Source organism: Sturnus vulgaris, chromosome 10 (genome assembly GCF_052056855.1).
Source record: "Sturnus vulgaris isolate bStuVul1 chromosome 10, bStuVul1.hap1, whole genome shotgun sequence".
In the NCBI taxonomy this organism is placed as follows: domain Eukaryota; kingdom Metazoa; phylum Chordata; class Aves; order Passeriformes; family Sturnidae; genus Sturnus; species Sturnus vulgaris.
In genome coordinates, this window is record NC_142252.1 from 8122908 (window position 1) to 8141502 (window position 18595).

An 18595-nucleotide genomic window follows, 5' to 3' on the forward strand; every position below is an offset into this window, starting at 1 on the left:
AAACTAAAAGGTATTATTATTGCAGGGAGCTTGTGTTTCTAGCTCTGAGTCGTTTGGTTTTTTGTTGGTTTGGGTTTTTTTTTAATAAATAGATGAAACAAGATCCAGGGGTAGCGATTTAGGTAGGAAAGAACACCTACCCAGTTTTTACATGTCTGATTAGGAAAAGAGCAAGAGGTAGAAACAGAATGGTTCAGAAAGAGAAACCCAGACCCCGGCATTGAGAACACAAAGTATGTTTGCATCAAATGCACTCAAAATATCTCAATGGAAAAAAAATGCTGAGAAAGAAGTTCAGATACTACGTATGGCACTGGAATGTTCACTTCTGATTCACTGAGCTGAAAAACATCAGTTTAACTGGTGATATTTGCTGAATGTTTCACAAACTGAAGCACTCATGCAAAAAGAAATTCCAAAATATATGCAAAGACTGCATTCAGATATTGAAATATTGCAACTTTTAAGTTATAAAAACAAGATTAATTTGGATTCAGGATGTAAGATATTTTCTATTTAATTCCACAAATACATTCAATGCCCAAAACCTGTTGAAAGAACTTGGGTTTAATAATAAAAAAGCCAACTCTGAAATCACCAGAGATTGAAAAATCATGTTACATAATTTTGTGCCAAAACTCCCCAAAAGTTGAAAATACTAGGCTCTCAAGTTTTTGTTCTAAAAATTGATTCTGAAAACTATTAAAATTTTTATTATTTTAGCAAGATTTTCTGTTTCAGAAATTCCAGATATTTTCCTTATAACTGTGGAATTTGATATGGTCCAAAATGTAGCATGCTTAATGACCTGACACTGCATCAGCAGGACACAGTATTAGAAACTCTGTTCATTTGGCTTATATTAATCCTTGCCCTTTGAAATTAACACTAATAGAGTTAAAAGAAGAGAATGAACTACAAAAAAAAAAAGGGATAACTTAAATATTTACATTGAAAATTACTACTTTGGGAAATATTTATGTTGGCAGGAGTATCGTGGTTTTGACTATGATTTAAGCTGCACATGGGGTTATCAGAAATCTCAAGTGCATAACCCCTTCCATTCCCATGTAGGGCCAATGTGCCACCAATATTTACAGAACTTCCTCATGTTTTGTGACAAGACAAGAGCAGGGAGAAGGAGCTGGGCTGGGCTCATGTCACAGGGAAACTCTTCTCTGCCTCAGGGCTCTCACATCACATGCTCTACCTGCCAGCACTTTTATCACCAATTGCTGTTTTGGGTAAATAACTATTTTACCAACTGTATTTCAACTAGAGGGGGTTTTGTAATTAACATTTCAATAGAATAAAACCCAGACAAAATTATTTGGACTTTGCCAGAAAAAAGAGTGAGTACAAAAACTTTCATATTGGAAGCTATTTTAAATTGAAGATTTGTCTTGAAATTTAAACCTAGGTCCAGACAGAGTCTCAAACACCATTCAAACATCAGTAGCAACTCTATGTGGATAGAGATTTCTTTTCTTTGACAAACTAAAATTAGTGTTTGTTGAGATTAACTTTTTAAAATTTGAAAATAATTAGGCATCATTTTATTAGTGGACATGCACCTAGTAAATATTCTGGAGCAGAACTAACTGAGCCATCTGTGTCTGAGCTGGAGAAAACTGAACAGTAACCAACTTCCCAGAAATTTCTTCTCAGAGTCTTTCAGAATCATCCTGCAGTTGATTAGTATCTAAATAATTCGATTTTTGGTCATGTCTGTTTTGAAAGCTCTAAGGGAAGTAGCCTCAGGGCAGGAGTCTTTGCTGCGGTATGTGCCATGACCTTCTCACCCATACAAGGAGTTACAGGAAGGGCATGGCTAACTTTCACCTAATCAATTAGAAATCCATTAACGGGCCATGTCTGCAAGATGCTCAGCACCCTCAGCTTAGCGCTGCACAGGAGACACACAAGGATCTGGATTTTGCAGCTCAGATCTTCTGTGGGTTTGAAGCAGTATAGTTCTAAGGAAGTAAACCGATATGATTGCTTTATAATAATGAAGGTAGAAAAAAAAATGTATTCAATTTCTATACCATCCAAATTACTGGAAAATATGTGCTTCCTTCTAAATCATGTTGGGAAAGCTAAATTCATAATTATCAGCCTCACTGACCCAGAATCCAAGGGCTGAGCTAACACCACATCAAAGTGATACAGTAACTATTAAATTAATTTAGAGTAGAACTCCTATAAATGCAGGGGGAAAAATCAGATTTAAGTATTTAACTACATATATAGCTACATATATTTTGTTCTCACCTTTTACAAAACAAACAGAGGAATGTTGATGCACAGCCTTTGTGCTTATACAATAAAATACAATATATAATTGATAATATCATTCTTTTAGAAAACAAAGGTGAGATTAGGAATAAGTGAACAGAACACAGTGGACCATAATAACCAAAGTCTGCGGAAGTTTTTAGAGAACACATCTGAAGCAATCCAAAATATTCATTAGGACAAATCCCTGGCTGGTGGAGTCAGCATAGAATCACCAGCTGAGGATAGATGGAGAAAGAGAACTGGAGTGATGAAAGCCTTAAAGGCATGAACACAATGTCTGGTCCATTATCAGCTGTTGGAAAATACTACTATTATCACCAAAGTAAAGGCCATTAAACTAAAAAAAAAAAAAAAAAGCTTCTTTTATTGAAATGAAACATTCTGGCTGTTAACATGGTTAGTACTGGAGGATGTAGGACCTTCCATAGGCACAATCCAATTCTCATATGTTTTAATTCATTTACGCATGCTTGTGTTCAATATGCTTTGTGACCATGCCTGCAATTAATATGATTTATGAGAAAAGAACATGTGCAATATTTTTTTGGGTACAGTGATACTATTTTTCCCCTCTGTGAATGAAAGATTTAATGAAACAGCTCAAGGAAAATGGTTGGCAGTTAACATATTAAGTTGAACTGACAGAACCATGAGTAAACTTTAGCACAGTTAATGATATCCTCTTATCTGACCCTGACACATTTGCAGCATGTAATTTACAGAAGCTCTGTCCAGGGAATCTTGACAAATGCTCCTAACGATGTCAGGGCAATGTTCCATTCTAATGTAAAACAGATGTGGGTCAGATACCCTCATTCATCACTAACACTGAAAATTTCAAACTCCTTCCGAGATGAATGGCATTACCTGCTGTTAACTCCTCACTGTAGAGAAATCTCTCAGAAAACGAAATATTGCACAAGAAAGAACACAAAGAGGACTGTTACCATGCACTCTAATGAGAGATTCTAGAGGATTAAAGTTAATTAACTATATGGATCTATATCTATACAATCCTAGAACCACGTTGCTGATTCACTTTATATATAAGTATTTCTACTGAATGCAAGAAACCCGACAGAAAGTAATTTTTTGGCAAATGGCAAGAGCTGGCAACCACATACTTGGTTGATAAAAATATGAGCAAATGTACTGCCTTTGGACATTGATGATCTGACCCTCTGCATGCTCATATCAAATGAGACCTCACAATGATTTCATACCACTAGGTATCACTGGTACCTACAAAGGAATTAGAGAAGGTGCACTGGTGCACATCAAGGATCATTAGGAGGATAACTTGATTCTTTCATTAAATACATTTTTAGCTATACAGAATTACCAATTTTCAAAGCATTATTACAGTCTGTCACAAAACTCATGTCTTTTTTTAAAGTGCTATATCACAGTCCCAGAACTTGGTAACATCACCAGAATAATCCTAAAATCAGCTAATTCTTGAGCCTCTGGTATGAAAAGCAACCAAAGATGACTGAAAAGGTAAAACAAAGCTCAAAGGTGAACATATAATCATAATTTATGAATATATAAGCACATTGATGCAATTAAACATCTCATAACTTTTTCAGGCAGTCTCAGAGACTGTAGTCTCATGACTTTAAATGCTCAGCTATGGCAATATTACTCAAAAGAATTCATAACAAGCCAAAATTTGGTATTATGTTGCTCTTTGCCTGTGAACTCTCCTCCTCCCACCTTCTATTCAGCCCCAAACACAAAAGAATTATTCTGGCCATTATGAACACCAGCCCAGCTGTCACTAGCTCAGCTCTCACACACCTTCCCTCAACAACTGGGATGTATGGATTTGTTATGGCTGACAGCAAAAAAGAACAGTTAAGGTGGAAATTCAAAAACATAGTCACCTCTTTATTTTTTCTGCTGTATTAATGTATTTAGTATGTATAGTATATTACCTATAAATATACACTTATATAAAATATAAAATATTTGTGTATTTACAAACTAAATAATACTTTTTTTTACGCAGTAACAATTACAAAACTATTGAATCTCATCTATTTTACTCACAGAAACGAAAAATAATCAACACCATTGTCTGAACTTCTGTTTTTAAATTAAAAAAAAAAACAAACAAAAACTCATGTTCATGAAGATTATATCATGTGAATTAATTTTCTTACTCACAAAGAAATCCGTGCCCTGTCTCATGTTCTTGGGTCATTAAGCAAAGAGCTCTCAAAGCCAAGTGCATTGTGCCAAAGATCATGAGCTTCTCATTGCTCTGGGACTTGAACCCAAATGAAATGTTTCTGTGGGCAACCAGACCAAGGTAATCCAACAGAAGGTATAGGGGAAAGTATAATGAATTAATAGCTGCTTTTTTTCACTGCTCTTGCCCCTCTTAATGAAGGAATGAAAATTTTTAGCCCTGTGCCTCCCTTAAAAACAGAGTTAACAAGACAATATGAACATATCTAACTGATTCGACAGCGGCCATCAGTTCCATACATCAGGTTAATGAAAACCAAGTGCACTCAAAGACTTAAGAGAAGCTCATTGCCTAAGATCTATCTCCCCAAAAGGAGTTACAGGGTAACTCTTAAACTCAGGCAGTGAAATGTTTTGACAGTAGAAGAAAGAAACCTTGAAACAGCTTGCTTCTTTACTACTGTTCACAGAAAAGTTTGGGATTTTCTTATCAAGATTATTCCTGAGCTCCAGGTAATGGCATGAAACTGCAAACTTTGTTAAAGACTGTTACGATCTCCTACACAGCCCATTCAATATTCAATCCACTTCCCATTTTAAAACTGCAGCCTTTAAAGCTATGGGTTTGATTCAATTATGCACGGAGAAGGCAAGGAAGAGGAAAGAGTAGATCTGAGAAGTTTTCTAGAGGGCAAGGAGGAAAAAAATTATGCCTAGCAGGAGACAAGTTACAGACATTTGTTCTTCTCCCAGTAAAATCTTAAAACTGAAGTGCTGTTTAAGCCTGGATTATCCTACAGGTTAAATATCCTCTAGGCTAAGTGCAGGAAGCACACGGTCTCATGGGCAGCAATCCAAGCAGAGGATTGCTGCTCCACTTGAACCTACAGCAGCCAGAACAGCACTCTCCAAAACCAGCAAACTGCCTGACCTGGTGTAGGGCAAACTGCAGCTCTGACACTAATAAAAAGCACATGAGGAGGTCAGGGAATGCCGATGTACACCGGAAAAGCCTTTTTTCCTTATCTTAAATGAAGCACTTCAAAATACTGATATCCTGTCTTTAAAACAATCTGCCCTTTACTAAGACCATACACCTGCAGTTGTGAGACAAGTGTTTCTGCAGTCACTGTTCTGCTTCGCAGCAAAAAGCCAGCAATGGCCACTAATCATAAAGTGCCACGCCAATCGAAAAGCATGCCTAAGTCCTGTATACATACATTAACGTCCAGATATGCTATCCCCTCATAATTCTGAGTTCAAAAACATTTGTCAAAAGAAAATTCACTGAGCAACTAAAACCTAATTTGAAAAGGAAATACAATATTCCCATAAATGTATGCATGACAGGCAAGAAGCTGCATAATAGGCATAGAAAACATAAAAATATGCAATTTACATATATTACACACTAATAATCTCTTTTCTGACATTATATTTAAAGAGCCCTGGCTGAGATGGCATGCTTGCAGCTGAGTTGCTTTTTCATGAAATACAAACACTTCAGGCTGCCAGCTCCCCAAGACATTAATCCCTGACTTTTTCCAGCAAAAGTCAACCCATTGCATGCCTGCAAGACAGAGGTTCTTTCACTACATCCAGGTAGTAATGAATAAACCAGATGAGCAAGGAGAATCATCAGTCATCTGAAGGATATCTGCAGATCTTGTCCTGATGTTAAAAAATATTAAATAAGATGGAACTCTTTCTGTTCCCTCATATTTTTAAACAAGATCAACAATTTTCAACACCTAGCTTGCAAGACAGATATGGAGCACTCTGTTTCCTAGAACTGAGAAATACAGTCCCCTCTCACCCCAAAATTCAAGGCTAACACAATAAAAATAAAATCACATCATCCTAGGTGTCTCTGCTTGTCTTCTGCCTTCACCAGTGCTTGCCTTAAACACCATATTTGTCCATCATATTCAAGAAAATGTTATAATGGAACCTTCCCTGGCGTCTTTGTGTCAGACCCTCATTTGTAATAAATCGATGACAAAGAGGAGAAAGGTTTAAGTCTGCTAAGAATATAATCCTGAGTATCTTAGTATTCGATTTTTTTCTATATGTTGTAAGGGCTTTTTTTTTAAATCACAAAATATTATCTGGGCTTCAGACAAAGCTCCCCTTCCCCCTCCGTGCTACAGTCACCACAAATTCAGCTTTAGACTCAGTTTGTCAGGAGTGCTTGACTGCAAGAGACACATGGATGGGTGGAAACATTATGGTAATTGCTCACACACCCAGATTTATTGTGGTCACAAATGCACTGGCTAGTAAATAGACCCTCTTTCTTTCTCATCTAAATTCCAGGCACACAGGCAGGGCAGTGCAACATGCCCACTCAGCAGGAAAACTCCTGTTTCTCTTTTTCATGAAACTCCAAATGCAGAGCTAGCTTTCAACTTCTCCTTACCTCAGCTTCTCTTTCAGCACCTCAGGAAGAGTCCTGAGGAAGCATGGAGAGGGGATGCACAGTGACACCCCTCACAACTAGGGGATATTTCACACACCAGCATTGTGACCAGCAGCTGAGGCTCCTTTGGGCATCAAGAGTTTCACTGGTTTGCTACAGTCCCACAATTTGCTGCACATAATTTACATGTTTGAGGCTGTATTACTGCATTATATAAACACAAAGTCTAAGTGTGTCACTTTATACGTCTCTGCATTTTATGCATGTCTCTAACTCATTGTTTAGGCACCAGAACTGATATAGGGGAGTTCTTGGTAATGCTACATTAATTTAGGTCTGGGTTTTTAATTTGTTTGTTTGATGGGAACTTCTGTGGAAGGTAATCGTACAGTTGCCAAGAAGTTGTTCCAAATCTAAATGGATATAAGTAATCTCCTCTGTGCACTGAGCAATGAAAGCACTATGTCAGCTTTAGAGGCATCAGCATCCCCCTAAACCTGTTGGTAGAGCTGCTGGACACAGCCAGAAGTGCTAAACACTGGGTTAGAAAAATATTTCAGAAGTCTAAGGAAAACAAACAAACAAACAAACAAATAAACAAACAACAGAAATCTCCTAGTGTAAAGACAGGGCTGGGTGCAAAAACGCACAGAATCTCCTTTTGATTACATCAGACCTCAAATCAGCAAGACTTTGGCAGGAGGAGACCTGGCCTCACATTTTTGTCCCATTTTGCCCAGCCATCACAAGATTTCTTTACTGTTGTGCTCCCACTTCTGTGTCACAGACAATAAAAGCTTTGTGAAAGGGGAAAAAAAAAAGATCACATTTTCCATAGCCAGAACCAACACACATTTAAACTGGTACTAACAACTGCTTTTTATGGATTGACATGGAAAACCAGATAGATAATTATGTCCAAAATGTGGAAGCCTTACACACTATGAAACTAGCCATTAAAAAAAAAGAAAGAAACAACTACTATAATGTCATGGATTTTGTTGAAGTTTGCACTTAGAAATCAGAATTCTTTCAAACAAAATCTATTCAAGTCTTGTTGGAAGTACATCCGTTTGTTTTTCTATTGGTATTTTTTTCCTGAGGTTTCAAGCCATAAAGTTTTGTACCCCACTCTATGCTATAGGAATCTGTGAATCTTAATTACATTTACCGTTACAAAAAAGGGTTTATGAACTTCTGCCTTTGGGCAAAAATGTTTATTTCATTGCCTTTGTTATTCATTCTTTTCAACTCCAGTGCCTTTGAACTTTTCAGCTGCACAGAGTTATCACCGTTGCACAGGAACCAGGAACTGCACTCCCGAGATGCAAACCACAAGTTGAAGAAAACGAAGGAGGCAAAGATATACGAGTCGTTATTTTGGCCACCCTTTGTGCCATTAAAATCTCATTTTCTGCCTATTAGAATGCCCTCTCCCTGCTTAGGCAGTGGTGATAGTCAGTGATTAGTGTGTAATTGAGTATAATTGTCTTTTCACTTTTCATTTGTGTCATTCTGAGCTTCTCTCTGTTTTTCTAACCACTGAGAGGAAAAAAGAGTAGAAAGCAGATAAAGCTGTTAAAACTCTCACTTTCAGCCCTGAAGAGATTCCTGATTGTAATTATAGATTGTATCCTCTTTGTGACTCCTCAGAATTTAGTGGACATCTCTTCCCAAGCACCTGGAAAGCTCTTGCTAATAAAATAAACTACCATCTACTCAAGCTTTAACTAATAATGTCAGCTTCAGACAGATGCCGTGTGTAGGAAAATGTAACCAATCTTTTGACACTCAATTATCGAGGCAATTTATTAACCTGATTTCCTTAAAAGAGCTCACGCAAATTAGAAAAACAATTATGGTATTCATGCCTTTATATCTTGCCAAAGAGCAGTAATACTCCTAATTTATGTATTTATAACTCGATTATAGCTCATCTCAATACACATTTCTCAGTCCTTGGAACTCTCCTCATGCAACTTGTCCATAATTTTCCTGGACCAGTTGGTAAAATCTTGATGAGGTTATTTTTATGAGATATTTTATTCACAGAAAAAATACAAGATCTGTTTTCTGTACCTAGCCATGGATCTTCAGGAGAAGAGCAGTCCATTACAACATTACAAATGCTTGACAACTGAACGCAAACATGAAGCCTGCATGATTCCATTATAAATCAGTTGAAATTAATATAAGCTATGACTCTTCATTCAGCCAGTAGGAGGAAAAAAAAAATTAAAGAAAAAAAAGGAAACCAGCAAACTGAAATCATGTGGCTTGTATAAAGAATACATTATGGTTTAAATTTGGCAATTCATTATACTGTGGCCTGAGGGAATAGACTCTTTGGTTCTGGTATACAGCAAATCCTCTGTCTGAAAACACAGGACTGACCTGAGGTGAGAGGCCATTGCCAATGGCAGGGTTCATGGGATTGGAGGGCCCGGACGGAGGCACAAAGCTGTCTGTATAGCTGGAAAATCCATGCCTGGTGCTGGGCAGGCAATAGGCAGAGCTGCTCTCTGGGTTGGAAGGGAGGCTGCTTTGGTGTACAGTGCTTGGAGGGAGAGGCTGAGGTCTATGGACGGTACTGCTTGGATCAGACACGGCTGGAAGCAGAAGAAACATGTTGATATGTTTTCCTCCTTTACTTCTGGCATAATAAGTTCATTATGTGAAGCTCAGCTTAAGAGAACTGCATCAGAACCTGCATCTAAATACTGGTTAAGAAGAAAAGTAAATCTATAATATAGCTGTATATTTAAAGAGCCTGTGAGTTTACACAAAAAATTCTTAAACAGACTGTAAATATCATAACAACAGACATGTGGTTTTAAGACAACCATTAGTGAGCACATATTGTCAGCAGTATTTTTTTTATATATGTCTATATATAAAAGTAAAGGAAAATATTTATTTACTTATAAGACTGGCTTTCCTGTCCTAGTCACGGATCAGAAATCCCACCATGGTTTGTATCAAGTCAAGCAATGGATGGGAGAAGCCCTGGGCTTTGAAAAATTCCCTCAGTTAGAACCTCCACCAAGAGTTAGGATGCAAATCTCAAGGAGGAAGCAATAAGAGTACATAACTTATTTTATAAAATCTCACTCATAAGGTTTTTATATAATAGTAAAATACAACAAAGCCTAGATTTGAGGGTCTGTCCCCTCCCACTCAAATCCATCAAAGTTCACAGAATTTCTGATAACATTAAGAAACATTTTTATCCTACTGAGACTGGCTACCGTCTGATATGAAACAAGGTAGTCTGAATAGCTGCTTTTTTCACCATCAGATAAATATTCAGAGTATTTACAGAAGTTCCAATGCTCCATGGCTGATAGTCACAACAAAGACAGAATGCACCCATCTCCTTCTACATCACACTAGACACTTCCAGCAAAGCAGTCCAATGCAGTGGCAGGACAGGAATGAGTGTCCATCACTTTACCAAAGCTGCACATCTGCTGGGCAGAAGGTGATTATTTCTCTGGAGAGCACCCTTCACATGGAACCACTCCTTTCTTGCAACAAAATAAATCTGAGTCCTAACGTTCTTAAAATAAGCAGGCATGAAGGGTCCCCCCTGAGTCAGACCCTAAATTAACCAACACATTAGGAAAGAAAATATTTCTACAATGGATGAGCACAGGAAACCCCCCCTGTAACACTGTTTTAACCAAGTACCTGTGGGCTACTGTACCTTGGGGTATGGAGGTGGGCTGGTAGGAGGGCTCAGAGAGCTGGTACGTCGGTAAAGTCGGCATGGCACTGGGGGGGAACCCTCCAGGGATCAGATGGTTGAAAGCCATCAGCTGGTTGGCTCCTGCCTGTTTCCTCCATCTGGCACGACGATTACTAAACCAGACCTGCAAATGTTTTAAATATGAACATTTGATTTTTGCACATTTAATACAGATGTATCAGAAATAACGGCTTTGTATTTCAAACGCGCTCAGTGTCTGAGATGAGAGATGCAGGAGATGCACACTGAACTCAGTGCTCCTAGACAAGAAAGGTGCCCTTGGCACACATTTCTATGGTCCAACAGATTCAACACAGGAATTCTGATCCCTAGTTTCCTCTCAAATTCAGCCTCTCCTGAGAAAAAAGCTGGCAACTCTTTCAAGCTTTAGTATTTTTAATCACTATCATTATTGTGCCAGATTTAAGGAAAAAGGGCAAACCTCTCCATTTAATCTAAGTGCCAGACAAAGCCATTTAGTCTGTACTGTATTGTCTTTAACTTGCTGACAAGTTAGTAGCATTGCTTAATGCACTGTTAGAAGGTGCACATACTTATATATTGGGTTACTATATTGCCCTAATGACCAACAGAACCTTAAGCTTTTAATTAGAAAAATACAAGCCCCATGTAAAAAATACACAAATCCCTCCCAGCAAGTTTTCATGCATTCACATATGTACAAAACATATCTTAATAAATGTACAACAGTAGGTCAGAACTTCAGTACTAGATTAGCATTTCAGAACCACTTTGAAATTCGTTCCCAGGACAGCACACTAACCAGATGGCGTTTGGATTTGTGGGACATTTAAGCTATAAATCTGCTTTTCTTCACATCATTCTCAGTTTGTGTTTTAAGTTTTCCAAGTCTTGGATGATTCTTACCACATCCAAGATACGAAGAGGCAAGACATCACAAATGCAGACATAACAGAAGTTGCAAAACACATTCTTTTTTTCTTAATTTTGATATTATAATAATTGCACACATCACAAATTGGAAGGACAAGGAGTCAGTGCAGGGGTGCCTAGAGCAGGGTACCAGCACATTGCCTCGTTTTGGGCTCAGAGCAGGCTTCTGATTACACTCTCAGCTCTATGGTGGAGCACTGAGGGAAAGAATGGTTGGTTAAGGTAACAGAGACTGCACACATTTGTAAACAAGACGCCAGTTGCTCATAATCCTACACCCTGAAGCAGCTGCAGTGCTCATCTACAGATACAATTAATTAGATAAGACCTGAACTGAGTGTTAACATTTGATAAAGTAGATCTGCACAGCCTGTAAGGCAGCCTGGGCTGAAAACTGCTGCAGCATGTTAGCTGATGAGTCACATATAGATGTATTTGTGTAAGTTAGATGGGACTCAGACCTGTATCCCTTCCAGCAAGCAGCCCTTGCTGGCCTATGAATCAGGCACCACAGGCTGGGGTTCTAAGTGTAACACCATTTATAAACCATGAGTGGCCCTCACACAAGAGGGAAACCACGTTTTGGGCTACATTGTGGACTTCTCCCCTGCCTGTTATTTCATGACAGGAGTGGTGGGACTCAGTGGGCCATCTGGTTTCTGACATAGGCCATCTGTCACCATGTAGTTTGTTCTGACTTCATCCTCTTTTCAGAATGAGATGCTCAGTTCACACAGCTGCCTCCTCCTTTGGCCGCAACACCTACTCCTCAATTATACACTCCCACTCCAGTTTAAGATCTAGGACAGAGGGATAGGTGGAGCCCCTGTTCTATGTCACAAATCCCTCTCTTGTTGTTTTGCTGTACATACTAACCCCCCATCCCCACATGAACCATTTTGGAAAGCAGCTGACAGGGACAAGGCATTGGGGTGGAGTTGCAAAACCTGCAATGAGCAGTAATTGAGGATGGGTCTAGATTCAGCCTGTAGAGCAAGAAAGAGACCTTGCTAAAGATCCAAAGAACACTTGGGAAGCATAATGGAGGTCAAAGAGTGATCAGGGAACAGCAAACCTTGCTGTAATTAGCTGACCCAGGTCATTAACTACAGCTTTTTTCCTTGACACTCTCTCTTCTTCAGGTCAAGAGGGTTATCTCATGATCTCCAAGTGCTTTGGGAACACGAACTGGTTATGTGAATGGATTTCACTCAGGAAAGTGAGGCAACAAGATTTTGTTTTCTCCACCGATAAGCATTTGCCTTCAAACTCTAGATCTTTATTAAAATTAGTCAGATCCCAAACTTTAATTCAGTAGTAAGCAATTTACATAAATGCCAAGTTTTATATTTTTATTTACGGACAAATTTTTGGCTCATTTTGTAGACTTGCATTTTTTCCACAACTGTAGCTACGTATTAGACATCTCTGAAAGGGACACACTCAATAGTATGAAAAAGTCTGCAGCAGCCACACAATGGACATCCTTGCACAGAGCTTTGTTGCCTCCTGGAGCCCCATTATATTAAGTGGGACTCTGCAGGGGTGCAGAAACCTGGCTGGGCTGTGCAGAAACAAGGTTGTGTGTTGTCACCTCAGTCCTGTATAATTGGGATGTTGTAAATGGGTGCTGCTTGATGGGCACCCATGTGACATGGCACTGGCACAGTCCTCTGGCACTGGCCTCTTGCTTTCCCCGATGGCAGGAAGGCAGATGGAACCTCACTGGCACCAGGGTTAGTCCCAGATTAACTCACCAAAACCCCTAGAACAAGTTCAAGACAGCAGAGGAAGACTTATTGCCACTAATACCACACAAGTTCATTGCTATGGAATGGTAGAGGCACATAAGAAAACAAAAATAAAAAAGTCACCAAATCAAGAAAAAGTTACTAAAAACTAAATAACTGAAACCTGAAAAACTCAAACCTAAATATTTTATTTACGTTTTATGTAACAATTATTAAAATTAGTCAAATCCTAAGCTTTATTCAGAAGCTGTTTTATTTTATTTCAAATTAAATTATTGAGGGTTTTAATCATATTTCCCTTAGACTACAGTCAGTTGCCAGAGTCAAGAGTCCAGAATTTTTTTAATTTCTTAAATCCTCAGGGATCATGAAAAATCCATGTACACTACAACCACGAAAGAAATCTTGAAAAACTTTGCTGATCTCAAGCCTTAAAGACTTAAAGTCTCAAGACTTAAAAATAAATTCAGCCACCACAAGCCAATATGTCTGCTTAGAAACATATTGTAAACACCTGGGGAAATATTTTCTTTTGTTTGTACATTTCCAATATGATTTAAATCAAATGTCCCCTTATGTGCAGTGGATTTCAACTTCTACTAATATGGCAAAATCCTCATCTTATGAGTGGCCTTTTCAAATCTAGCAGGACCTCATAGGATGCTCGTGTTCTCCCACAACCTCCTTTTCAGAGGTACAGTCATCACCTGGCTGCAGGGATGCTTCCAGTACTAAGCAGCCCCTGGAGGAGATCCCAAGTGTCATCCTTTGAGAAGGTGCCACCCTGCAGTGAGCACAACAGAAATCAAACTCTAAATATCTAAAAATGGACAGAGGAAACATGACTTGGCTGAGGGACCCAAGCATTCAAAAACTATGTCTGCACAGAAGCCAAGTCACACTCACTGTAGTGAGGCTTGGACTCCTCAATTCCTATGTTGCTTTCAAAGATGGAATGTAAATGATCCAGATGATTTGGAAACAAACTTGAATCCCAATGTCTGGCCCACATTTATATCTCAAAAATAGAACTGAAGAGGATGAAATATAGAACAAAGCAGAGAGGAAAGCAATGCTTTAAGTACTGGAGGCTCCAGTTTTTCAAGCACCTGAGACTGGATTGACCAAAACAGAAATCACTCTGCAACAGAATATAAAAACTGTATTTTGCACCAATGTAGATGGATAAGGTGAACTAATAGGTTTCTTCCATCTCTATTTCCTTATATTTGCATCCTGTCTTTTATTATCATTTTTTCTTAAACTAGTTTGCAAGTGATCATATCTTATGTGCCAATATCTTATTTTGTTGATCTCAACAGGCTATTCTTTAGAAGATGCATTTATTCACTTGGGAACACACTAGTGTAATTAGCCTTGACATTTCGACAGTCTGATCATAAACACAGAGTGCTCTATGTGCTTTTAAGGCAAAAAGATTTCTGATTCAACAGGGCAAAACATTCAAGATGTGAATGTTGCAAAAAACCCGTGGATATTTTGTTATACAAAGTCCTGACCGTTGCAAGCATGAGTGCCAGAAACACAAAAGTCAAAAGACTGATATATTGTTAATGGCACTTCTAATTTTAGATGGATTTTAGACGGGGGGAGGGAGATGTTGGTTCGGTTTTTCCTCATTATATTTTTCATGGTAACTGCCTCCTCTACCCTACTGTTCCCCACCTCTCCCTTCCCACAAAGGTCATACGTTCAAAACAAAGTCTGACCATCCTGGAAGCCGGAGTCCTCGGGGGATATTCCACCAGGGACAGAACGTGTGCTGTGCCAGAAGCAGCAGGGGTGCCTCGGGAAGAGAGGAGGCTGAAGAAGGAAACTGCAAACAAAGCTGAGCTCCACCAGCCCAGGAGGAGCTGACTCTGTTACCTTTGCAAAACATGGCAGTGTGACTTCTAAAGACACCCTCAGTGTCTGCTCCCGCAGTCCCTACAGATGCCAGACCTCCCTTATTTCAGCAGCCACCCGAGGATGTGCACAGGAAGTAAGGTTTTTATGGTCCCTTTTCTATTTTTTTTTTCTTTTTTTTTTTTTGCAGCAGGGCAAGTTTCCATCCTGGCTCACCATGGTATCAGTGTGATGAGCTGCAGGGAGAGCACTGCCAGGGAGCAGCCATAGAATGAAGAAAGAGTAGAAAAATAATTGATTTTTAGCACAACTAGTTGAAAAAATCAGCTTGACTGTGACACCTGCACACCCTCATAGGAATAAGGTCCACTGCATACAGATGCACACCATGTTCCCTTACAGCATCCCAAAGCTGTGCCCAAACCTGCTGAGAGCAACCTGCCAGGGCCACCAGTGGGAATGTCATAATGCTGAGGGCTCCCTGCCTGCCAAAGCCTGCTCCTTATGGGGATGGGAAGTGATGCTGTTTAGGATACTACAAGTTATCAGTGTGCTAGAAACCAGAGTTGTTTGAAAACATACTGGGGGGGTGGGAATAGAAGGGAAAAACACACCAAACAAAACCCCAAAACAGAAAACCGAAACAAAACAAAAAACCAAACAAACAAAAAAGCAAAGAAAGTCAGAATGAAACCCAATACACCACATACAAAATAAAACAAAAAACCAACACAGACCAAAAAGCCACTAGACCGTGCCAAAGGGAATAGGGACTTCCAACCACCTCTCAGTGTGATCCAGCATACTCGGATCTCTTAGGTTTCTTTGAGAAAACTTTGACTCAGTCCTACAAAAATACTTCTAAAAAACTGCAGCTGAATAGTTCTGAAAATTATTGAGTAATAAGCAAATTGAACTGTGCATTTAAAAGTTAAAGTGACACTAATTAAAGCCCTTAGGCAGCAGGGACCAGAATGAGACAATCAAAATCACATCCCTCTTTTCCTTTATATTTAAAAATGTCCTCTTGGGCCTGCATATGAATGCAGTTGGTTAATTTACCCATAAGAATTTCCCCTTTATAGGAGAGGGGGGACCTGCAATTACAGGGTTATTTATTGCAAAGATGCACACAGCATTTTCTTTCTTTAGCCTTTTTATGATGCAAGAGGTCTAGTCTCAAGAAAAGGCATCAGAAATTCTCCATAAACCACATCAGGAATAACTGTAAAGATCTGATGAAAGGTCTTGAATGTTCTTGAACCCATCCTACATTCCTTTGCCTCTTCTTCCCATACGACTGGGCAGTTCAGTGTATATGCTCAAACCATTTCAGAGGAGCTGAAAGCAAGTTAAGGCTTTTTTTTGGCACAGATTCCCCCTCCCTAGTGATTTCTCAGGGAGTGCTTTTCACTGTTTTCTACTGAGAAAAGACTATTAAAGCTGAGAAATTGGCCTTCAGAGTCTTTAAACTTTACTACTAGCTCAAGAGTCATAACTTCTTCTCTCACCTTTCCCCTCACTCGTCTCCAAACTCTTTCACTCCCTGTACCACAGTGAAGCAAAGAAAATAATATGCAAGCACAACATTTAAAATATATTTTTTTAATAGTTTTTCTTCTAGCTATTCGAGACATTTGAGCTCCTGGGACTTATTTGTTGAGGTTATAATAAGGTTTCTACAATAGCTTACAAGCTGATTACAAGTTTGACATGGGAACATTCAATTCCATGCTAGTAGCCTGGAGAGATCTGCCTAAATTTTCAGACATGCTTTGTTGATAAACAACTTTTTTTTTTTAATATGTCTTCAAGCAAATCAGCTTAAAACTGGGATTTGGCTGAGAAGAAACTCTTCAGGGTGGGAAATAGTAATGATTCAGAATTCTTCCTGACTTTCCTTTCTTTTTCACCATTATTCATGGGTGAAAAAGAATCCAAACAAATTTTTCCCATTGCATTTTGGAATTAAACAGGGAGACCATATGCCAGCTGCTTCTCACAGCAGGGCCTCCTGCCCCAAGGATCCATACAGCTGGGGCACTCCTTAACATGGTCCAATACACAAGTCTCATGCACCACATTTCTGGTAATTTGGGATGCCTGCCATCAACACACAGCCCCAAAAGATTTGCCTGCATGGCCAGCCCCCCTTGGCCAAGGCAGGTTCCTGGCCAGCCACAGGACAAACCTGAACCTTATTTAAAAATCCTTTGCCAAAAGATTGATGTAAACACTCTCTAGCATCAATCTGAATCCCAAGCTGCTGCCAAAGCTTGCCCACTTCATCCAGGTCTAAAAACAAGCCTGATGTGGGAATCAAAGTGGCCAGAAAAGATACTATCCACTTCATTCCTGATGCACCATTTGTTACAGAATCCGTAACTCCACAGTTAAAAAGCTCAGAAAAAGCTTTTGATCTACACTGGAGATAAATTCGCTTTTCAAACTTGCCTTCAGATTGTCAGCAAAAACAGGTCACACACCTTAAGGGCCTGCACTTCAGCATAATGATGGTTTTAATGAGGTTTTAAACTGCCCGGGTAAAGTACTGCAGGGTTACAATTTTTACTCAAAATATGCAAATCTTTAACTTCAAATTCCCAGAGTATCACTATTTTTTTCATTTTTAAAGGAAGGGTCCTCCTTTGTAACTGCACTTATCTATCTGAATTGTATCTGATAAACTCACAAGACCAAAAAACTCTCCTCTTCCTTCTGTATCTAACGTGCAGAGAAGAGCAAGTGCCTTTGGAAGAGGCAGCAGAAGAGGTTGTCCTGGCTCCACATCACATCTAGGTTCAAACACTGGGGGAAAGGGCTCAACAGTACTTGAGTGGAAAGCTGATGCAGGAAGAATTGCAGGGAGCATTTTAACCCTTTATTACACCTTGTGTTGAAATATTTGCCATGATTATAGTTACACATCCCGTGACTCTTACAATGTGGAGTTTGTTGGAACACTTCTTTCCCCAAAAGCCTTTCCTGTTCCCATGATTAGGTACACAAATAACATTCACAGTGTAAAGTCTGTTTTCAGTTGCTTGTAGCTCTCAAAAAATTCCCCTTAGGGGCTGATATGTTCTATGCTTGATCCCAGACCAGAGGCAAGTTTTCTTCCTCACCTCTAAGCAACCAGGTAAGAAACATGCATTTGGTTACCCTTCAGCAGTGGGAAAGTAAGAAAAACACGGTTCGCTGGTATATGACTCTTTCTTTCACAAGAGTAATAGATGGCCTCAGGGAACAGAAGGAAAGGGGAAGCACAGGGGTGGCAGCGAAGAGAAAACAAAACATGAGATGCAAGTATTACACAGAGGGACTGAGGGAATAGCAAGTTTGATCCAGTTGTAATCAACTAAATAACTACCTAGACAATATAAAACAACTGTACAAAATTGG

At 39.2% G+C, this 18595-nt stretch overlaps 1 protein-coding gene across 2 annotated transcripts in view; it reads right to left on the reverse strand.

The window, feature by feature from the left end:
- Nucleotides 1–18595, reverse strand: part of PAX3 (paired box 3) — a 74232-nt gene that overhangs the window by 3596 nt on the left and 52041 nt on the right. For both annotated transcript variants that reach the window (XM_014879511.2, XM_014879509.2), the window contains exons 6-7: nt 10620–10785; nt 9308–9522 (exon numbers count right to left, since the gene is read on the reverse strand). In XM_014879511.2, coding sequence (XP_014734997.1) covers nt 9308–9522; nt 10620–10785 — 381 coding nt within the window. The remainder of the gene's footprint in view (nt 1–9307; nt 9523–10619; nt 10786–18595) is intronic.